The 17,172-nt window shown below is 38.0% G+C and overlaps 1 protein-coding gene and 1 pseudogene across 5 annotated transcripts in view; both read left to right on the top strand.

Annotated features, from left to right (window-relative positions):
* Positions 1 to 3,729: 3,729 nt before the first annotated feature.
* On the top strand, positions 3,730 to 4,570 carry LOC102253397 (annotated as a pseudogene).
* Positions 4,571 to 5,977: 1,407 nt separating this feature from the next.
* Positions 5,978 to 17,172, top strand: part of FAM172A (family with sequence similarity 172, member A) — a 357,065-nt gene continuing 345,870 nt past the window's right edge. For 4 of the 5 annotated variants that reach the window (XM_014543961.1, XM_014543963.1, XM_014543965.1 and 1 more), the window contains exon 1: positions 7,611 to 7,734. In XM_014543961.1, coding sequence (XP_014399447.1) covers positions 7,629 to 7,734 — 106 coding nt within the window. In that variant the 5' untranslated portion in view covers positions 7,611 to 7,628. Of the gene's footprint in view, positions 6,000 to 7,610; positions 7,735 to 17,172 lie in introns of those variants that run through there. The other variant, XM_014543960.1, reaches the window with a different exon arrangement.

The following is a 17,172-nucleotide window of genomic DNA, read 5'->3' as shown; positions in this document are numbered from 1 at the left end:
GGTCCGAGCCCGGCTGAATGGAAGCCCTTTTCTGGGGTTTTGTTTAGCTTCTTATTTGCAACATAGTATATAGTTGCTTAGAGTTGCAACTGAGAGGCTGGCAAGTTAGGTGGGGAACGTTGGAGTCCGCAGTCACTGAAGCAAGCAAGCCTCCCTGTTTGCTTCAGTGCCTGGCTGCCGGCCGCCATCTTGGCTGACAGTTAATTTGCATAAACTCACTGATTAGCCAATGAAAAGGGTAGCGGTCGTACGCCAATTACCATGTTTCTCTTTTATTAGTGTAGATTGGATACTTTGAAATTTAAGAAGTTAGTTTCTACTTGTTCAATTTGGCCTGGAGTTATATACTATATTAGAGGCCTAGTGCATGAATTCGTGCACCAGTGGGGTCCTTTTGCCTGGCCTGCGGGATCGGGCTGAAACTGGCTCTCCAACATCCCCGGAGGGGTTCTGTATTGTGAGAGGGCACATGACAGGCCGAGGGACCTCACCGGTGCATGATCAGGACTGGGGAGGGACGTGGGAGGTTGGCCAGCCCAGGAAGAACCGCAGGAGGGCTCCAGGGCATATCCGGCCTGCCTCGCTCAATCCCAGTTGGCCGAACCCCAGCAGCAAGCTAACCTACCGGTCAGAGCATCTGCCCCCTGGTGGTCAGTGCACGTCATAGCGAGTGGTTGAGCGGCCTTAGCATATCATTAGCATATTACGCTTAGATTGGTTGAATGGATGACGAGACGACCGGACACTTAGCATATTAGGCTTTTATTATCCTATATAATAAAAGGCCAGTGACCATAATGATTGGAACGACCACTTGACCAGTTGCTATGAGGTGCATTGACCACCTCTCGGTCCCTCTCCCCACCTGCCCCTCCTGGCCCGCAGGCTCTGATCACAGCATGGCGAATGAGGAACCACGGGGAACCGGGTGGGTGGCAGTGGGGCAGGACTGGGGACTGGCGAGCCGGGAGAAAGATGGCCCTGATCGCAGCCTATACCTAGGGACCCTACCCATGCATGATTTTGTGTGCTGGGCCTCTAGTATAGAATAATATTAATTGTGTTTTATTGTTTATGTTTACAATAGAATTAGAGTGTTCTAAGTAGTTTATATGACATTTATATTTGACCCATACAAAAGAGGCTACTATGTGTTAGACATATTCTGTTTTTCTAAAATTTTGAGTATATCTTCTTTTTGAGAATTATTTTTTCCTCAGCCTTTGCTCTGCTATTTCTGTTCCATATTATGGAAATGTCATAAATGACTACTTAAATTATTTTTTCTTGGGGGAAAGGATTCCAAAACAGATAATTGTCTTAAGAATTATCTTAGCTTTGTTTAACTTCTTAACTTCACTTTTAGCATCGTCTTGCAGATATTCTAAAATCTTTGTATTTGATATTCCTTAACTGTTGACTCTTTCTTTTAGATGCTTTGGTTACAAAGTATTGTGAGGAATGATGGGTAGTAATTTTTATTAATCTGAATTCTGAATAGCAAACCAAGTAGACTAAGAGAATTTGTTGATATAATTAGCTACCTCCAACTTGCTCAAACTTCAAATTATAATACTCACTGATAATATAAATTAGTACATGAGAATGAAAATAAAAATACTGGAGTTTTTAGTTTTTCTAGTTGAAGTTGAGTAGTTTGACTCTAACAGGATGGTAGTATAGAAGGAGCTCAGAACAAAGTGTCAGAAGACCAGAGTTAGAATCCCAACCACCCCTTACCATCTAGGTTACCTTAACCAGGCTACTTAGCTTCTCAAAGCCCAGGATATGCCAACTGTGCCTTCCCTTCTTAGTTGTGCTGATGACCTAATAAGATAATGGGTATGAAAGGACTTGGTGACTTTGTGGCCAACATGTGCGTTTAGGAGATAGTTGGGAACAGTGTTCTTTGGACATAACTTTAATATAAATGAAGATGGAACTCATATACTTGAACCTTTTCCAGACATACATTTCATGAGTGGAAAGGAATTTAAACAAATTATATCGTAACTAATTTAAATGTAATTACATTTATATTCAATATAATCTTGGAAACCTGTCAACTCAACAGGCATTTATTATGGGACTTTATTATTTGTTCATTAAATTCATCCAAATGATGCACACTAAGAGTCTCTCACTCCTGTAAACTGGGCTGATTGGGACGTCCTTAGAGATGAGCACAAATTAACTGGAGCCCAGTTAGTTTTGATTTATGTGGATTACAAATATTTGTAAAGGAATTTATGGTTTGCACAATGTTTTTATGTACATTCTTTCATGTAATCTTCATAATCGCTCTATAAAAGGGAAGTATGTTTTGTTGTTGTTGTTCCCATTACTTAGGTTAGAAGTTGTGACTTTCTCAAAGTCATTCACCTACCAGATGGTAAAATTGAAATTAAAAAAAAAAAAAAACAACACTTTTTTTTCCCTTTCATTTCAAACATACTATATCAAATTGCTTTGGAAACTAAGGAATTATTTTAGATAGGCTTGGATTGGAACCAGGTATTCCTATTCTGAGCCAAATCTCAATCTAAACATAGATTATATTCGCTATAGAAGCTACTGTTTTCTATGCACCAAAAGCCCATTTTACCCTGGCCTTTTTCTTCCAGGTCTGTTCTAGCCTGATTCCCTTATTCTCCAGCCTTTTCCTCAGTGTCCACATGTCTGTACACACACACACATACACACACACACACACACGCACACACACACACACACTCACTCCAAAACATATATTTTTGCACTGGAGCCTCAGAACTATAAGCTATAATAATATATACACAATATAAATACTAATCCTGGGAGCATTCTGAGCTAACCTTTGCTGATGAGAAGCTTTTGAGTAACCTGGATATTTGGATGAGTCTTTTGGTTCCTCACAATCCAGTACCGATTCACATATTGTACTTTTAATTGCAAGTAGGCTATTGTGAACTGGACTTCCAGAGTCTGACTTAGTGAACAAAGACTCTTTGGGACCAAACCAACTCCAGGAGTTCCAGAAATTAACCCAGTTTTACTTCTCTTGTGATATATTTTGCACATTCATCATTGCTTTTACAATGTGAGGTGGAAAGGCCTTCTCTTGCAAAAATTATCTATATCTAGTTCCATTTATATTTGCATAAAAGCAAACAGACCTAAAACTAAGGCTTCTGTGTATCTTTCTGTACATTTTATAAGTGCTCGGGCCATATTTTGAGCAAACAGGGCAATAAGAAATATTCTACTGTTTCATGTTTTGAAATACTGACTAGATAAAGATTACACATGACAAGTTACTTACAGCTTTATTTATATGTACTCGGATTCTCTGTTGGAATCATAGAAGGGAAGAAGATATGATAATTGCTTTGTGTAGTTCACAGAATGAAATCCCAAACTGAGGTGTTTTGAATCTAGTTTATACTGTAACATTTCTAGGAGACCATATTTAAACAGCAGTGGTTATCATGAAGTATACAACATGTCAGCTGTGTCCCAATTCATATCAGTAAAAACCTTCCACCACTTTATTCCCTATAACCTAACCTCCATCAGATAATACTAAATAAACTATGTCGAGTGCACATATTAATACATATCAAATGTATCAAACAGCTTCCAGGCTGCATTTTCAGTAGTGTTTATCTGTGGTCATGCAGGTTATAGCTCTGAATTTTTATTAGGAAAACGAAATTGAGGATTTTAAATGTCCCTGATTTAATTTCACCAGCTGTGCCACAGCCATGGAAAATAACTGGAGAGGCTAAAAATATAACATTAAATAAGAAAGCAACAGAGCTCTTCTTTTTCGTGGTGCTTCGGAGGCTGTTGGCTGCTTCAGGATGAAGCCCAACATCTCTTTCCCAGCCACTGGCTGCCAGAAACTCATTGAAGTGGGCAATGAACGCAAACTTGGTACCTTTTATGTGAAGCGTATGGCCACAGAAGTTGCAGCTGATTCTCTGGGTGAAGAATTGAAAGGGTTATGTGGTTCATATCAGTGGTGGAAACGACAAACGAGATTTCCCCATGAAGTAGGGTGTCTTGACTCATGGCCGAGTCTACCTGCTGCTGAGTAAGGGGCACTCCTGTTACAGACCAAGCAGAACTGGAGAGAGAAGACGCAAATCTGTTCAGGGTTGCATTGTGGATGCCAATCTCAGTGTTCACAACTTGGTCATTGTAAAAAAAGGGGAGAAAGATATTCCTGGTCTCATTGTGCCTGGTCGCCTGGGGCCCAAAAGAGCCAGCAGAATCCACAAACTTTTCAGTCTCTCTAAAGAAGATGATGTCCACAAATATGTTGTGAGAAAGCCTCAAGAAACTTAGGATTAAAGCACCTAAGATTCAGAGTCTTGTTACTCCACGTGTTCTGCAACACAAATACAGGTGTATTGCTCTGAAGAAACAACGTACTAAGAAAAACAAGGAAGAGACGGCAGAATATGCTAAACTTTTGGCTAAGAGAATGAAGGAGGCCAAAGAAAAACGCCAGGAACAGATTGCAAAGAGACATAGACTGTCTTTTCTGAGAGTTTCTACCTCTAAATCTTAGTCCAGTAAAAAATGAGATTTTTTAACTAACAAATAAAGGAGAGCAAATATCAAAAACAGAGAGAGAGAGAGAGAGAGAGAGAGATCGATCAACAGACAAGTGGCTTTTGCTTCATATTTAGCTGCTTTGCATCTGCTGCTATAAGGTTTTGGGTCTCAAGTAGTAATTAGTCTCCTAACTTACGTATCATCACTTCAATGAGTTGCGGCATGTATTTTTAGTTATTCTCCTATTGAATAAGAATATAATTGTTAGTTGATGTTTAATCTTGGGAATCTTGAAAATGATTCTTTAAAATGTGACTCTTTCCCCTCCTCTATCTTTTACAAATATCCATTGAGCTCCAAATATGCCAGACATTGTGCTAGAGACAGACATTGTGCTAGGGACCTGACCTCATGGAGATCAAAGTCTACAGGGGAAGTGTGTTAGTCAACATTGCGGAGTATTTAGAGCTTTAAAAAAGCCGTATTGAGATATAATCGACATATGGCATTGTGTAAGTTTAAGGTTCACAATATGCTGATTTCATGGCACTATATTTGCAAAATGATTAGCACAATAAGGTTAATTAACACATCCCTCACCTAACATAGTTACCTTTGTGTGTGGTGAAAACTTCTAAGATCTACTCTCTTTCAAGTATATAATACAGTATTGTTAACTATAGTCACCATGATGTCCATAGCTCCCCAAAACTCTAAAATATGAATCTTGAAAAGGACCTAGCACCAAAAATATTTTATAATTTCACTTTTGTTTAAATGGTCACAATGAAATAATTGTATAACTTGTTCTGTTTAGAAATCAGGCATGTTGAGGCTAATGAAAAATGACTGAACAGTTTATATTTAGAAGAAATACTGAATTAGCAGAGTGATAGAGTAAAAATGAAAGAAGTCCTTTGTAGATAGTTAATTTAGTTATGGAAATGCTAGCAAAGAGCACTATGTAGACTCTCTCATTATGAACATTTCTCTTTAATTTGTATAATAAGGAGTCACTGGTGAAATGTACACAGACTTGTGGAAGTTTTAACTGATAAGACTAACTCTCGGATATAAATAGCCCTTACAATATTGCTTTTTTATAATAATGTTTAACTATAAGTCTAAGTCTTAAATATTTTACTTGTGGTTATTTGGCAGTTTGATTTGGCAACTAGAGAGTAAGTCCCCACTTGGGCCATGGCCATGTCTTATTTGATTAACCATTTGCAACCTCATATCTTGTAAATTGCCCATTGTATAGACTAAGATATGTTCCTTAAGAAAATATAGACACATTTTATTCATGTAGAACTTACAGAATTTTAAGTTAAGTATTCACAGCAGAAAAATACTTCCATATTAAGTAAAAAAATGTTCTCAGTCAAAAATAGTCTTACATTCATTCTAGTTATTGCTACACTCTGCTGACTATGAAAATGACTCAGTTTTTAAAGGTAATTATAAAATGTACCTTTGAACAGAAATGGGGGTTTGCTTAGTGGTAGCAAATCAATTGGGTTCCTCAACCAGAGGAATATTCAGTCTTATTGTCGTGAATGTAGTTTTTATATGATTTCTTTAACAGTTATGGAATGACTAAATTAGTTTAATTTTTCCATGGTATGTCTTGCAGTTTTTTCTTTTAATTTAGGAATAGTGGGTTGTTGTTTTATACTCTTCATGGAAAAGCCATCTATTTATAGTTTAAGTGCAGAATTAGACTTTGATAAATCATAATTTTATATTATTATTGTTCACTGGGCTGCCATTTGTAGATTATGGTTTCCAGACATTGAATGTAACAGTTTCATTTTTAAAAAATTAAATTTATTGGGGTAACAAGATTAACCAAATTTATTGCTTAATGAGATAATATAGTTTTCAAGTGTTGATTTCTATGACACATAATCTGTATATTCCATTGTGTGCCCACCACCCAAAGTCAAATCATCTTCCATCACCATATATTTGGTCTCCTTTTCTCTTTCCTACCTACCCTCTTACCCCCCTTCCTTCTGGTAACCACCATTCTATTGTCCGTCTATGAGTTTCAGTTTTATATCCCACATATGAGTGAAATCATATGGTACTTAACCTTTTCTGACTGACTTATTTTGCTTAGCCAGTGGTTGGCAAATTGTGGCTCAGCATACTGTGGCTCACGAGCCACATGTGGCTCTTTAGCCCCTTGAGTGTGGCTCTTCCACAAAATACCGACTTCTGCGCATGGGCCACGAAGTTTCAATCGCACTGTATGTGCACGCCTGCACGTGGTATTTTGTGGTATTTTGTGGAAGAGCCACACTCAAGGGGCCAAAGAGACGCATGTGGCTCGCGAGCCACGGTTTGCCGACCACTGGCTTAGCCTAATATTTTCAAGGTCCATTCATGTTGTTGCAAATGGCAGTATTTCGTCTTTTCTTATGGTTGAGTAGTACTCCAATGTATATATGTACCACATCTTCTTTATCCAGTCCTCTATCGCAGGACACTTTAGTTGTTTCCATAGTTTCATTTTTAAAAGGGCTGTTTTTTTCCTTTAGAGTTGTTTTTTAATTACATTAGATTGAAATTATAACTACTTTTTGTATTTATATATTTTTCTCCTTCTGACTGTCTGCATGTTCCAGGAGAAGACATTCTAACCTTATAGATAGCATATGTTTACAATTTATCTTAAAAGAGTTACAGTTTTTGAAACTACTTGGAGATATTTTTAAATTAGATGATAAAGAACTAAAACTAAATAGTAAGTTTAGCTAAGTTCAATTCAGCAACATTAGGTATCTGTATGTACTATCAGGTATTGTGTTTTGTGACATCATAGATATAATGATGAAAAAACTTGATACCTCTGTCTTGGTGCTTGTAATCTTTTAGCTGACCTAGACAAATATATAAATAACTACAGTGCAAGGCAGCCTTTGATGAGTACTGTAGTATAGACATCAACAAAGTACTGTGGAAAATTAGGATAGATTAATCTTGACTGGGAGGATCAAGGAAGTTCTCATGGAGTAGGCAGGATTGAGTAGAGCTTAATTTATTGCTTTCATTCATTCTAGACTGTCTTCTGAAGATTGATGTCTATTTCCTTGAGCTCTTTAATTTTGTGCCCAATTTGGATAAGCATGGCACAAATCCAGCAGGGAGGTCCAGATGAAAAAGAAAAGACTACAGCACTGAAAGGTACATACTTAAATTGCTTTTTTAGGATATTTTCATTGTGCCTGATGAAGGTATAGGAATATTTAGGTGACCTGCTGTTTATTTCAATTCTAAAATAAAAACAGTACTTAATCTATTTGTAATTATTTGTGTCCCTACAGCAACTATCTCAGTGTCTGAGATATAGTCTGTACTCAGCAAATCATAGAATCATGTAATTTTACAGCCAGTATTCTTAATGCTTTTCTTATTCAAGGCCATATAAATTTATGGTAAAAACTAACACTACAGGTAGTGCCCTTATCATATTTTTGTTGTTCTTGATGTCCTACTAATTTAGGATAGTGATCTGCCTAATTCTGCATTTTATCTTTGTGGCATTGGCACTAGGGATATATTATGAGAGGCCCTTCGTGTTAACACCTTAGAAGGAATCTGCCTTAGACATTTTTTGGGATTTTTGAGTTCTAGACTTAAAAAAAATAAACCCGTTATCTAAAATAATTTTACTTGATTCAGCATGGAGTCTATCTGGTCTTCAAGATGCTATGTAGGAGATGCCCCCGCTGAATATGTACCAGACTTTCTTGGCTTTGGCCACTTCTCTGAATATCTAGCTGCTGTCCTACCCTGCAATGCTGGCCTGGATGATAAAGATACCTCAAGAACCTTTTTTACTGCCTTCTTTTATCTCTTTTCATGAAATCCTAAAGCATACATAAGATAAAGCAACCAGTTGACTCACCTTGTCCCTGCTTTTAATGCAAATGAACTATCAAAGGGATGGTGTAACTAGCTCTTATCTACAAAAATGGCAAATGGCTTTCCATTGCTTTCTCCTCACAATTGTGAAGTCTTTCATTAGGATGATAAAGAATGGACAGATTCTGGTTATGTTTTGAAGGAAGAGATGACATGACAGAATTTGTTGTTGGATTAGACATGAGATGTAAAAAAACAAAGATAACTTTGAAGCCTCATGGCCTAAATAGCTTTAAGATAGGTGCTATTAATTATATTAAGAAAATTGGAAAAAGCTGGTTGCAGTGAAAGTGGTTGTAATGGGAAATAAGAGTTAGCTTTTATATATATTAAACTAAGATGCCCCTTAAACATGAAGGTGGAGAAGTTGAGTGTGGAGTATGGGAGAGCATGTGGTTTAGAATAATAGTTTTGGGAATCATTAATGTAGAGATAATATTTAAAGTTATGATCATGATTGACATCACCAAGAATGTCAGTGTAGCCAGAAAAGAGAACACATCTGAAGATTCAGTCCTGGGGCATCTCAACCTTAGGGTCAGGAAGATAAGGAGGAACCCGCTAAAGAGGCTGAAAATGAATCTCTAGCAAGATAGGCTGAGAACCAGGAGCAAGAGAGAGGTCCTGAACCTTAAATGAAGATTATGGGAATCATTAATTTAGTCATGATGATGAGTCAGGCTAGGTGAGGACTGAGAATACTAGTATACTTTTGGATTTGACAGTGTGGACATCATTGGTAATCTTCACAAAAAGCTGTTCAGTGAATTGTTGAAAATGAAAGCATATTAGAGAATCTGTGTAGAGAATTGGAAGAGAGGAATTGGAGACAGCTGTAGTCAACCCTCTGGAAGGTTTGACTGCATGCTTGTATGCTTCAGGAATGACCAGTACACTCAGAAAAATAGATTTCCTGGGTTTCCACATAGATAGATTTTGAGCATCTTCAACCTTACATTGTAATGTGAAAATTTGGTGTTCCAATTTATACTTACACAAGCAGTATATATAGGCAGCCATCTTGTGAGGGTGTGAGGGTTAATTTGCATATCACCTCTTTATTATATAGGATACTTAAGATTTAATTCTTTAGAATGATTATAAATTGTGTTGCGTTTTTAATTTCAGTTGCCACATGTTTACTGATAGTTTATGGAAATATAATTAAGTTTTGTGTGTTGATATTATATCCTATGACTTTGCTGATGTCACTTAGTTCTATGAGTTGTTTTGGTAGATTCCTTGGGCTTTTCTTTGTCATTTACAAATTGGACAGTTTTATTTCTTTCTTGCCAATCTATATGTCTTTTATTTTCTTTTTTGCTTTTTTGTGCTGGCTAGGACTTCCACTACTATTTTGAGTAAGAATGGTCAGAGTGGACATTTTTTTTTCATAGACTAGTGGTAATAGTGAGTGGTGCCACTCCCATTGTTCACCCTTAATTTCTAGACCTATGAATACTGGCTATAATGGGTGGCTGGGGAAATAGAATGACTAGTGTCTACAGAATAGATCACTCTAGCCAGTTAATTTTTAAAATATTTTATTGAACATTCACTTTGGAAAGAAATATCTTTAAATTTGTTGCCCATTCAGAGATGTCTGTTCACATACCTCTTCTTCATATTTCCTTGTCACCAATTTTCCAATCATGTTCATTCCAAGTTCCCTGACCATCCTGCCACACCATTGGCCACAGAATATGAATCAATATATAATCACATGTCTGGCCATATCTTTTTCCAAGCAAACTAAAAGCCAGGTGCACAGCTCTCAGTTCTGCTCATTGGGAGGATTTCCCTTCATCACTGTCCTTCAGGGATGCCTTAGAAAGGGGCTCTAGTGTTTCAGCTGTCCACTTTTGAGTGGTGCTTGAATATCCTACAGAACTACCTATAAACCAGACCTGAGTTTGGGTAGGAAGCCAGTTGATGGTAGAAACTTTCCACGAGGAATTCATGCTGATAGATAAAAGGCAGTGCAGTAGGAGTTGGTGACCATAGGCATTTGTTCACTTAGCCCATGATTAAGCATTCAGTCTCTACAAAGGCCCAGTAGCAGACTACCAGCTGTTTCTTAAAAGGAGAATAGTTATCTACAGTGGATGTCACGACTTTGCCCCCAAATCCTTAAAGGCTATGCTTTGATTCTTCAAGAGGCTTCTGCCAAAGATTCCAGACAGCGTCCTGATCGGCCACTGACACCATTGGATCTGCTGGCTTATATGGTAGCAGAGCAGCGTACACAGTTGCAGAGCTTTCTCTTATTCTGGGCACCACTCAAAAGTAGCAACATTTTGGCTAAATGGACCAGGGTAACACACCCAATGAGGACTATGTTGCCTCCAACGTCCAAAGATACCTGTTAGGCATTGTGCCTCTTTTTTATTTATAGGAATGGCCAGTTGCAACAACTTATCCTTTACTTTAGCAGAGATACGTTGACATGACTCACATCATCACCCACATCATTGGACCCCTAGAAATTAGACTGGAATAGAAAGCCCCTGAATTTTTGTCAGATTTATTTCTCACCCTCTGACACGCAAATGTCTTGTCAGTAACTCTAGATTGTTACTTCTTGCTTACTAGGTCCAATCAGTATAATGGCATTAATGTATTGGACCAGAGTGATAATCATATTGAAGGGAAAGGTGATCAAGATCAAGCAAACTAAATTATGACTTACAACTGGAGAGTCAATATATCCCTGAGGTAGGACAGCAAAGGTATGTTGTTGGCCTTGCCAACTGAAAGCAAACGGTTTCTAGTGGGTGTTATTGACAGAGATGGAAAAAAAGGCATTTGCCAGATCAGTAGTTGCATACCAGTTCCCAGAGATGTATTAATTTGCTCAAGCAATGAAATTACATCTAGTATAGAAGCTACATTTGAAGTTACCATCTGTTTAAGCTTAACGATAATTCACTGTCATTCTCCAAGTTCCATCTGTCTTCTGGACAGTCCAGATAGGTGAATTGAATGGGGATGTGGTACGAATCATCACCCTTGCATTCTTCAAGTCCTTGATGGTGACATTAATCTCTGAAATCCCTGGAAAGTCATACTTCTTTTGGTTTAGTTTTCCTAGGTAAAGACAGTTTAAGGGCTTTCACTTGGCCTTTCCTGCAATAGCCTTAATTCTACAGATCAGGGAACCAATGTAGGGATGCTGTCAAATAATGATTCTGGAACTGGGGAAATAATCACAGTGAGTTTAGGAACCCACTGTGAGATGAATCTGAGCTAAAACTCCATTAAACACCTGTCTTCCATCAACCCCTACTCTGATGATGAATCACAGTGACCTTTTGGGTTTCCTGGAATCAGCTTCATTTCAGAGCCAGTGTCCGTAAGTCTCTGAAAGGTCTGGTTATTTCTTTTTCCCAGTGCAGTTACCCTGGTAAAAAGCCATTGTTCCCTTTGGGGCAGGATGGGAGAAAGCTTAGCAGTGCAATTTTTGACAGTGTACCTGGGTCATTCCTTAAGGTCATTCTTTTTAAGAGGGCCTCCTCCCAAGAGGTTCTGGGTCTGTACACTGGCTTAAGTCTGGGAACTGATTATGACTGTTTTTGATTTAGGTTAGGCTTTTGTTCATTTGACCTAGAACTTTTCTGCTTATACGTATCAAGTAAGAATTTAGCAGGCTTCCTGTCTTATTTCTAGAAACAACATGCTCAACTAGCCAATGCCATAGGTCTGTGTGAGTCAGATTATTCTGATTGCTGCTCTGACTCCGCTGTCCATTACGGTAACCAAGCCCAACTTGCCTCTGGTGGTAGAGTGATCCCACTTGGCTGCTGCCACCCTAGGAACCAATTACTCCCATTGCATTTATGTTTCTTAATTCAGTGACTTTAGTTCCCACTGTAAGGTTTAGCGTAAAAGAAGTCATCACATAGCTTTTTAAGGATGCCAGGGTTCTCACAGATTTATTTCTCATAGTAGTGGTTTAAGGTATGTCTTCTGGACCTTTCCAGGGTGAGTAGATCTTCAATGATAAATCCACTTTAATATTCCTAACTTCCTAAACCTTTGAATTGCTTCCTCTACATTAAACCATAGCAAACCCACTCACTGTTGGCCAATTTTTGGCTCATGTTTAAACCAACCAATCAAACTGTTAGAGCCCTTCCTAACTCCTCAAGCTGTAGCATTAAATACAGAATCTGTGCTTGGTAAGCCTTTATATATAAATATGACCTGATTATTCCTTTCACCATTATCCAACACCCTTAATATTCATTCCCACACATGTTCCCTGGATTTCTGTTTGTATAAGTTTTTGTTCTATTCAGACCTTCAATGGATCAGATCATGTTCATCCAAATAGGAGGGAGGCAATTTGCTTTACTCAATCTATAGATTCAAATGTTAATCTTATTCAGAACCACCTTCACAAACATACTCAGAATTATATTTAATCAAATATGTGGGCACCCCATGACCCAGTCAAGTTGACACATAAAATTAATCACCACACCATTTAGCTGGTGTTGTTCCCACCTTTTGGCTATTGTGAATAATGCTTCTATGAACATAATGTACAAACATTTGTTTGAGTGTCTGTTTTCAAGTCTTTTGGGTATCAAATGGTATTTTTATCCAGTTATTGCATATGCTTAGTTGAAGCTTAGAATTCTAGTTGCTGAATCATTTTAATCACCAGAGACATGTTTTAGAAAACAAAAAAAAGTTGTGTCACATCTGATGCATGCTTAGGTTATATGGGTTTACTTGTACTGTATTTTATAGGTGATTGAAGAGATTTTCAATGTAAATGTTTTATTATGCTTGAATTTTACCTAATTCTGTGGAATTAGTCTCTCTGTGTAAAATACAACCATACAGTATTGGTTTCTTTTTACAAAGCAGAAAAATAGTCTCTGACAATTCCTTTCCAGATGAATTCAATTCAAATCAGAATTCATCATTTGATGCTTTCCAACACTGCTTTGGTTGTATGAAGAGTAGTCTGTGTTCAGGAATGCTGCTATGAGGACTACCCAGTTCTTTTAGGGTAAACCCAGTAGAGGCCCACAGGCCTCTGAGATCTATCATGATAGCATCTGGAAGACTTCACCTTTGTGTTTCCTCAATGTTAATGAAATAAAAAGTATATTTGCTTCTCTTGTGGACAGAGAAGTTTGAGGAATGCCTATTTATTTAGTTGTTCATTTTATCATTCAAAGGAACATTTTGAGCAAAGTAAAAGCATATTCCTATATTTATAACTATATTTATCTTTATAAGGCAATGAAGAGAGGGGAAGAATATTTTAGAGTTGATATGGCACATAGAATAAATGGTGATTTTGAAAGAGCAATAAGTTAGGTATTGGGAAATACATTTATTTTACTAAGCCCATTTTTCTTCCTTCCTTCCTTCCTTCCTTCCTTCCTTCCTTCCTTCCTTCCATCTTTCTTTCTTCTTTCTTTCATCTATCTATCTATCTATCAATCAATCAATCAATCAATCAAAGGCTAAAATGCTAAGTGTCCGACCGTCTGACCGGTCACTATGATGCACACTGACCACCAGGGAGCAGTTGCTCAACACAGGAGCTGCCAAGCTGCAGTGACTTGGCAGTGGCAGTTCTCCGGTGATACACCCCAAAACCAGAGAGGAGGGAGCCCGATTCTTCGCCGGGCCGTGCGATTCCACCTTTTCCACCTTCGGCCGTGGGTTATGTTGTTGCTGGGGCACTGTCGGCCCCGAATCTGGTTTACTGCACACTTGTATTTGCGTTCCACATCCTGTACAACAGCAACTTTGCAGAGTGCCCTCTCACACTCCAGGACCCCTTGGGGGATGCCGGAAAGCCAGTTTTGGCCTAATCCCCGCAGGGCAGGCTAAAGGACCCCCACCTGCTGGAGGGACCCCGCTCACGCTGCAGATACCGGGGAGGGACCATGGGAGAGTTTGGCTCCAGGGCGTGTCTGGCCCATCTTGCCCAGTCCCATTCTGCTGGCAACCTTCTAATTAATTTCCTTTCAATGTGCACGAATCTATGCACCGGGTCACTAGTTAAGGTATAATTTTGGACAAGCCATTTTACTTCTGTGAGCTGAAAGACAGTGAAGATAATACGCACTACTATTTTTTAGGATTGTGATGATCAACTGAGGTGAAGTAGTGAAATCTTTAAAATTATATATAGATGTTAGGTGTCATTTTAGGTTCTAACCCAGCCATGGGCAAACTACGGCCCGTTTGAAATGAATAAAACTAAAAAAAAAAAAAAAAGACCGTACCCTTTTATGTAATGATGTTTACTTTGAATTTATATTAGTTCACACAAACACTCCATCCATGCTTTTGTTCTGGCCCTCCGGTCCAGTTTAAGAACCCATTGTGGCCCTCGAGTCAAAAAGTTTGCCCACCCCTGTTCTAACCTGATAGAGAAAATGGCTATTAGACATAATACGTTTGCTTATATATTGACTGGTGTCTGTGTGCCTGCTTAAAAGGTTTCTGCGTTTTGTACTGTGGAAATGACTAAAGAGAAAGAATATGATTTTGTCCCCAAACCTCAACTCATTGGAAGGAGAAAAGTGAGAATTTTGTAGCTACTCCAAGCCAATTTTTGACATTAAAAACTGTTCCATTTTACTCAGCTTTGTACAGATTACATGGTTTTCACAACTTTACTAATGAATCAGTGATTTGTCCGCATATTTCAGCTTGGTATGCATATAATGTAATATTTCAATTTTATTAGCGAGTTTGCAAACTATTTTTGTTTGCATGTTGAAGATGGTATATTTTTGAGTAAATTGAGGTTTATTTGATATAGCAGTTTGAAGAGTACCAAACACTGATTCTTTTTGCAAGTTTTTTGTTGGCTTACCTTTATGTCTTACAGAGAGACTAGAGAATTGAGGTAGACAATTTTTTTTCTCTCTAACATATTTTGATGAGCCATACAGATGGGTTTGTTATATCCCTGTGAGAACAGAAATAAAGTGTTACTTCTGAGATACTTCTTTTATAGAAAAAGGAACTGGTTTGCTTTACTACGTATCCAAGGAACTTTTTCTCATCAGGAACTAGAGTTAGAATGAAAAATCTCAAAACTTAAACTTAAAAAAAAAACCCCACAACTTTCTGGAACTGAATAAATTTGAAGTTTATCTTTTTATTTTTCTGAGTTTCGATATGACTATGATTACTTATAGTGAGTGAGCAATTTGCCTCATCCCATAACATGAGCCAAAAAAATTGCATTAAATGCTTGCTGACACACTGATTTAGGGCTGGGGAGGGAAAACACAAGATAAGCCTAGACTAGAGCATCTTATAGTAGCAAAAAGTAAGGAAATGCTCCAAAAAACAAAAAAGATGGAATCATGTACATCAAAGGGATATGAGAGCCAGCAGAAAGAGCATGAGTGGCCAACACTGTAACAATTTGAGCAACAAAGTAAATGATGTAGTATTGAATTATAACTCAAAGTATACAATAAATATCAAATAAATGATTAAATAAATATGTACATAGATGAAGAAAGGCAAACTTCCGTACAAAAGAATTACAGATAATGTTTGCACATGTTCTTTACTCCAGGAGATAGAGCATAATTCCTCCTCTCCCCTTTTGAGAGTGGGCTAGACTTAGTCACTTACAAGAATAGACTGTAAAAATGGAAAAACAGTGGCTTCATCGTGAAGAAGACTGGTAAACACTACCTTAATCAGCTGATGAAGATTTACACCTCAGTGATATGATGAGAAGGACAGTTTATCTCTGTGACATTCTTTCCAAAAACTTGTAACCCTAGTTTAGTCACAACATAATATAGACAAATTTAAATCCAGGGTCATTCTACAAAATACTGGATCAGTACTCCTTAAAACAGTCAATACCACAGAAAAGAAGCAAAGACTAAAAACAGTCACAGACCAGAGGAGATAGGGGAGACATGATGACTAAATGTAGTGTAGTATACTGGCTGGAGTCCTGGAATAGCAGATGGACAATATGGAAAAATGATGAATAATAATAACTGGGCTTAGTTGATAGTAATGTACCAACATTGGTTTCTTCATTTTGATAAATGTGCTGTTGTAATGTAGGATGCTAATGATAGGGAAAACTGCGCGAAGGGTATATGTATACTATCTGTATGATCTTTCAACTTTTCTGTAAATCTAAGATGATTCCAAAATAAAATGTTTATAAAAAACACCTTCCTGGCAAATTTCTTGATCATATCAAATCAAATAATGTGAAGAATAAAAACTGTTTTGTGTTAACCAATTTTTCAGTTACCATTTTTTAAAATACTGTAATTTTCTCCTAAAATCTACACTAATAAAAGAGAAACATGGTAATTAGCGTACGACCGCTACCCTTTTCATTGGCTAATCAGTGAGTATATGCAAATTAACTGTCAGCCAAGATGGCGGCCGGCAGCCAGGCAGCTGAGAACAGGATGCTTGGTTGCCCCAGCGATAGAGGAAACCAAGGTTCCCGCCTGCAGCTGCGGGGCTCTGAGCTCCTGAAGCAACAGCTCCAAAAGATACAATGTTTCCATTATAGAAGCTAAAAGATGGTGGTTAATCTGCATACTCAGGCTTCAAGCGGTAGAGCGAAGCCAAACAGCCCTGAAGCCACAGAGCAGAGAGGCCTCACTGCCCCGGGATCAGCAGAGCCGCGAAGCCTCGGGGTCAGCGGAGCCGAGAGGCCTCCTGGCC

Source organism: Myotis brandtii, unplaced genomic scaffold (assembly GCF_000412655.1).
Source record: "Myotis brandtii unplaced genomic scaffold, ASM41265v1 scaffold344, whole genome shotgun sequence".
NCBI classification, from domain to species: Eukaryota; Metazoa; Chordata; class Mammalia; order Chiroptera; family Vespertilionidae; genus Myotis; species Myotis brandtii.
This window is presented reverse-complemented; position numbering and strand designations above follow the sequence as displayed.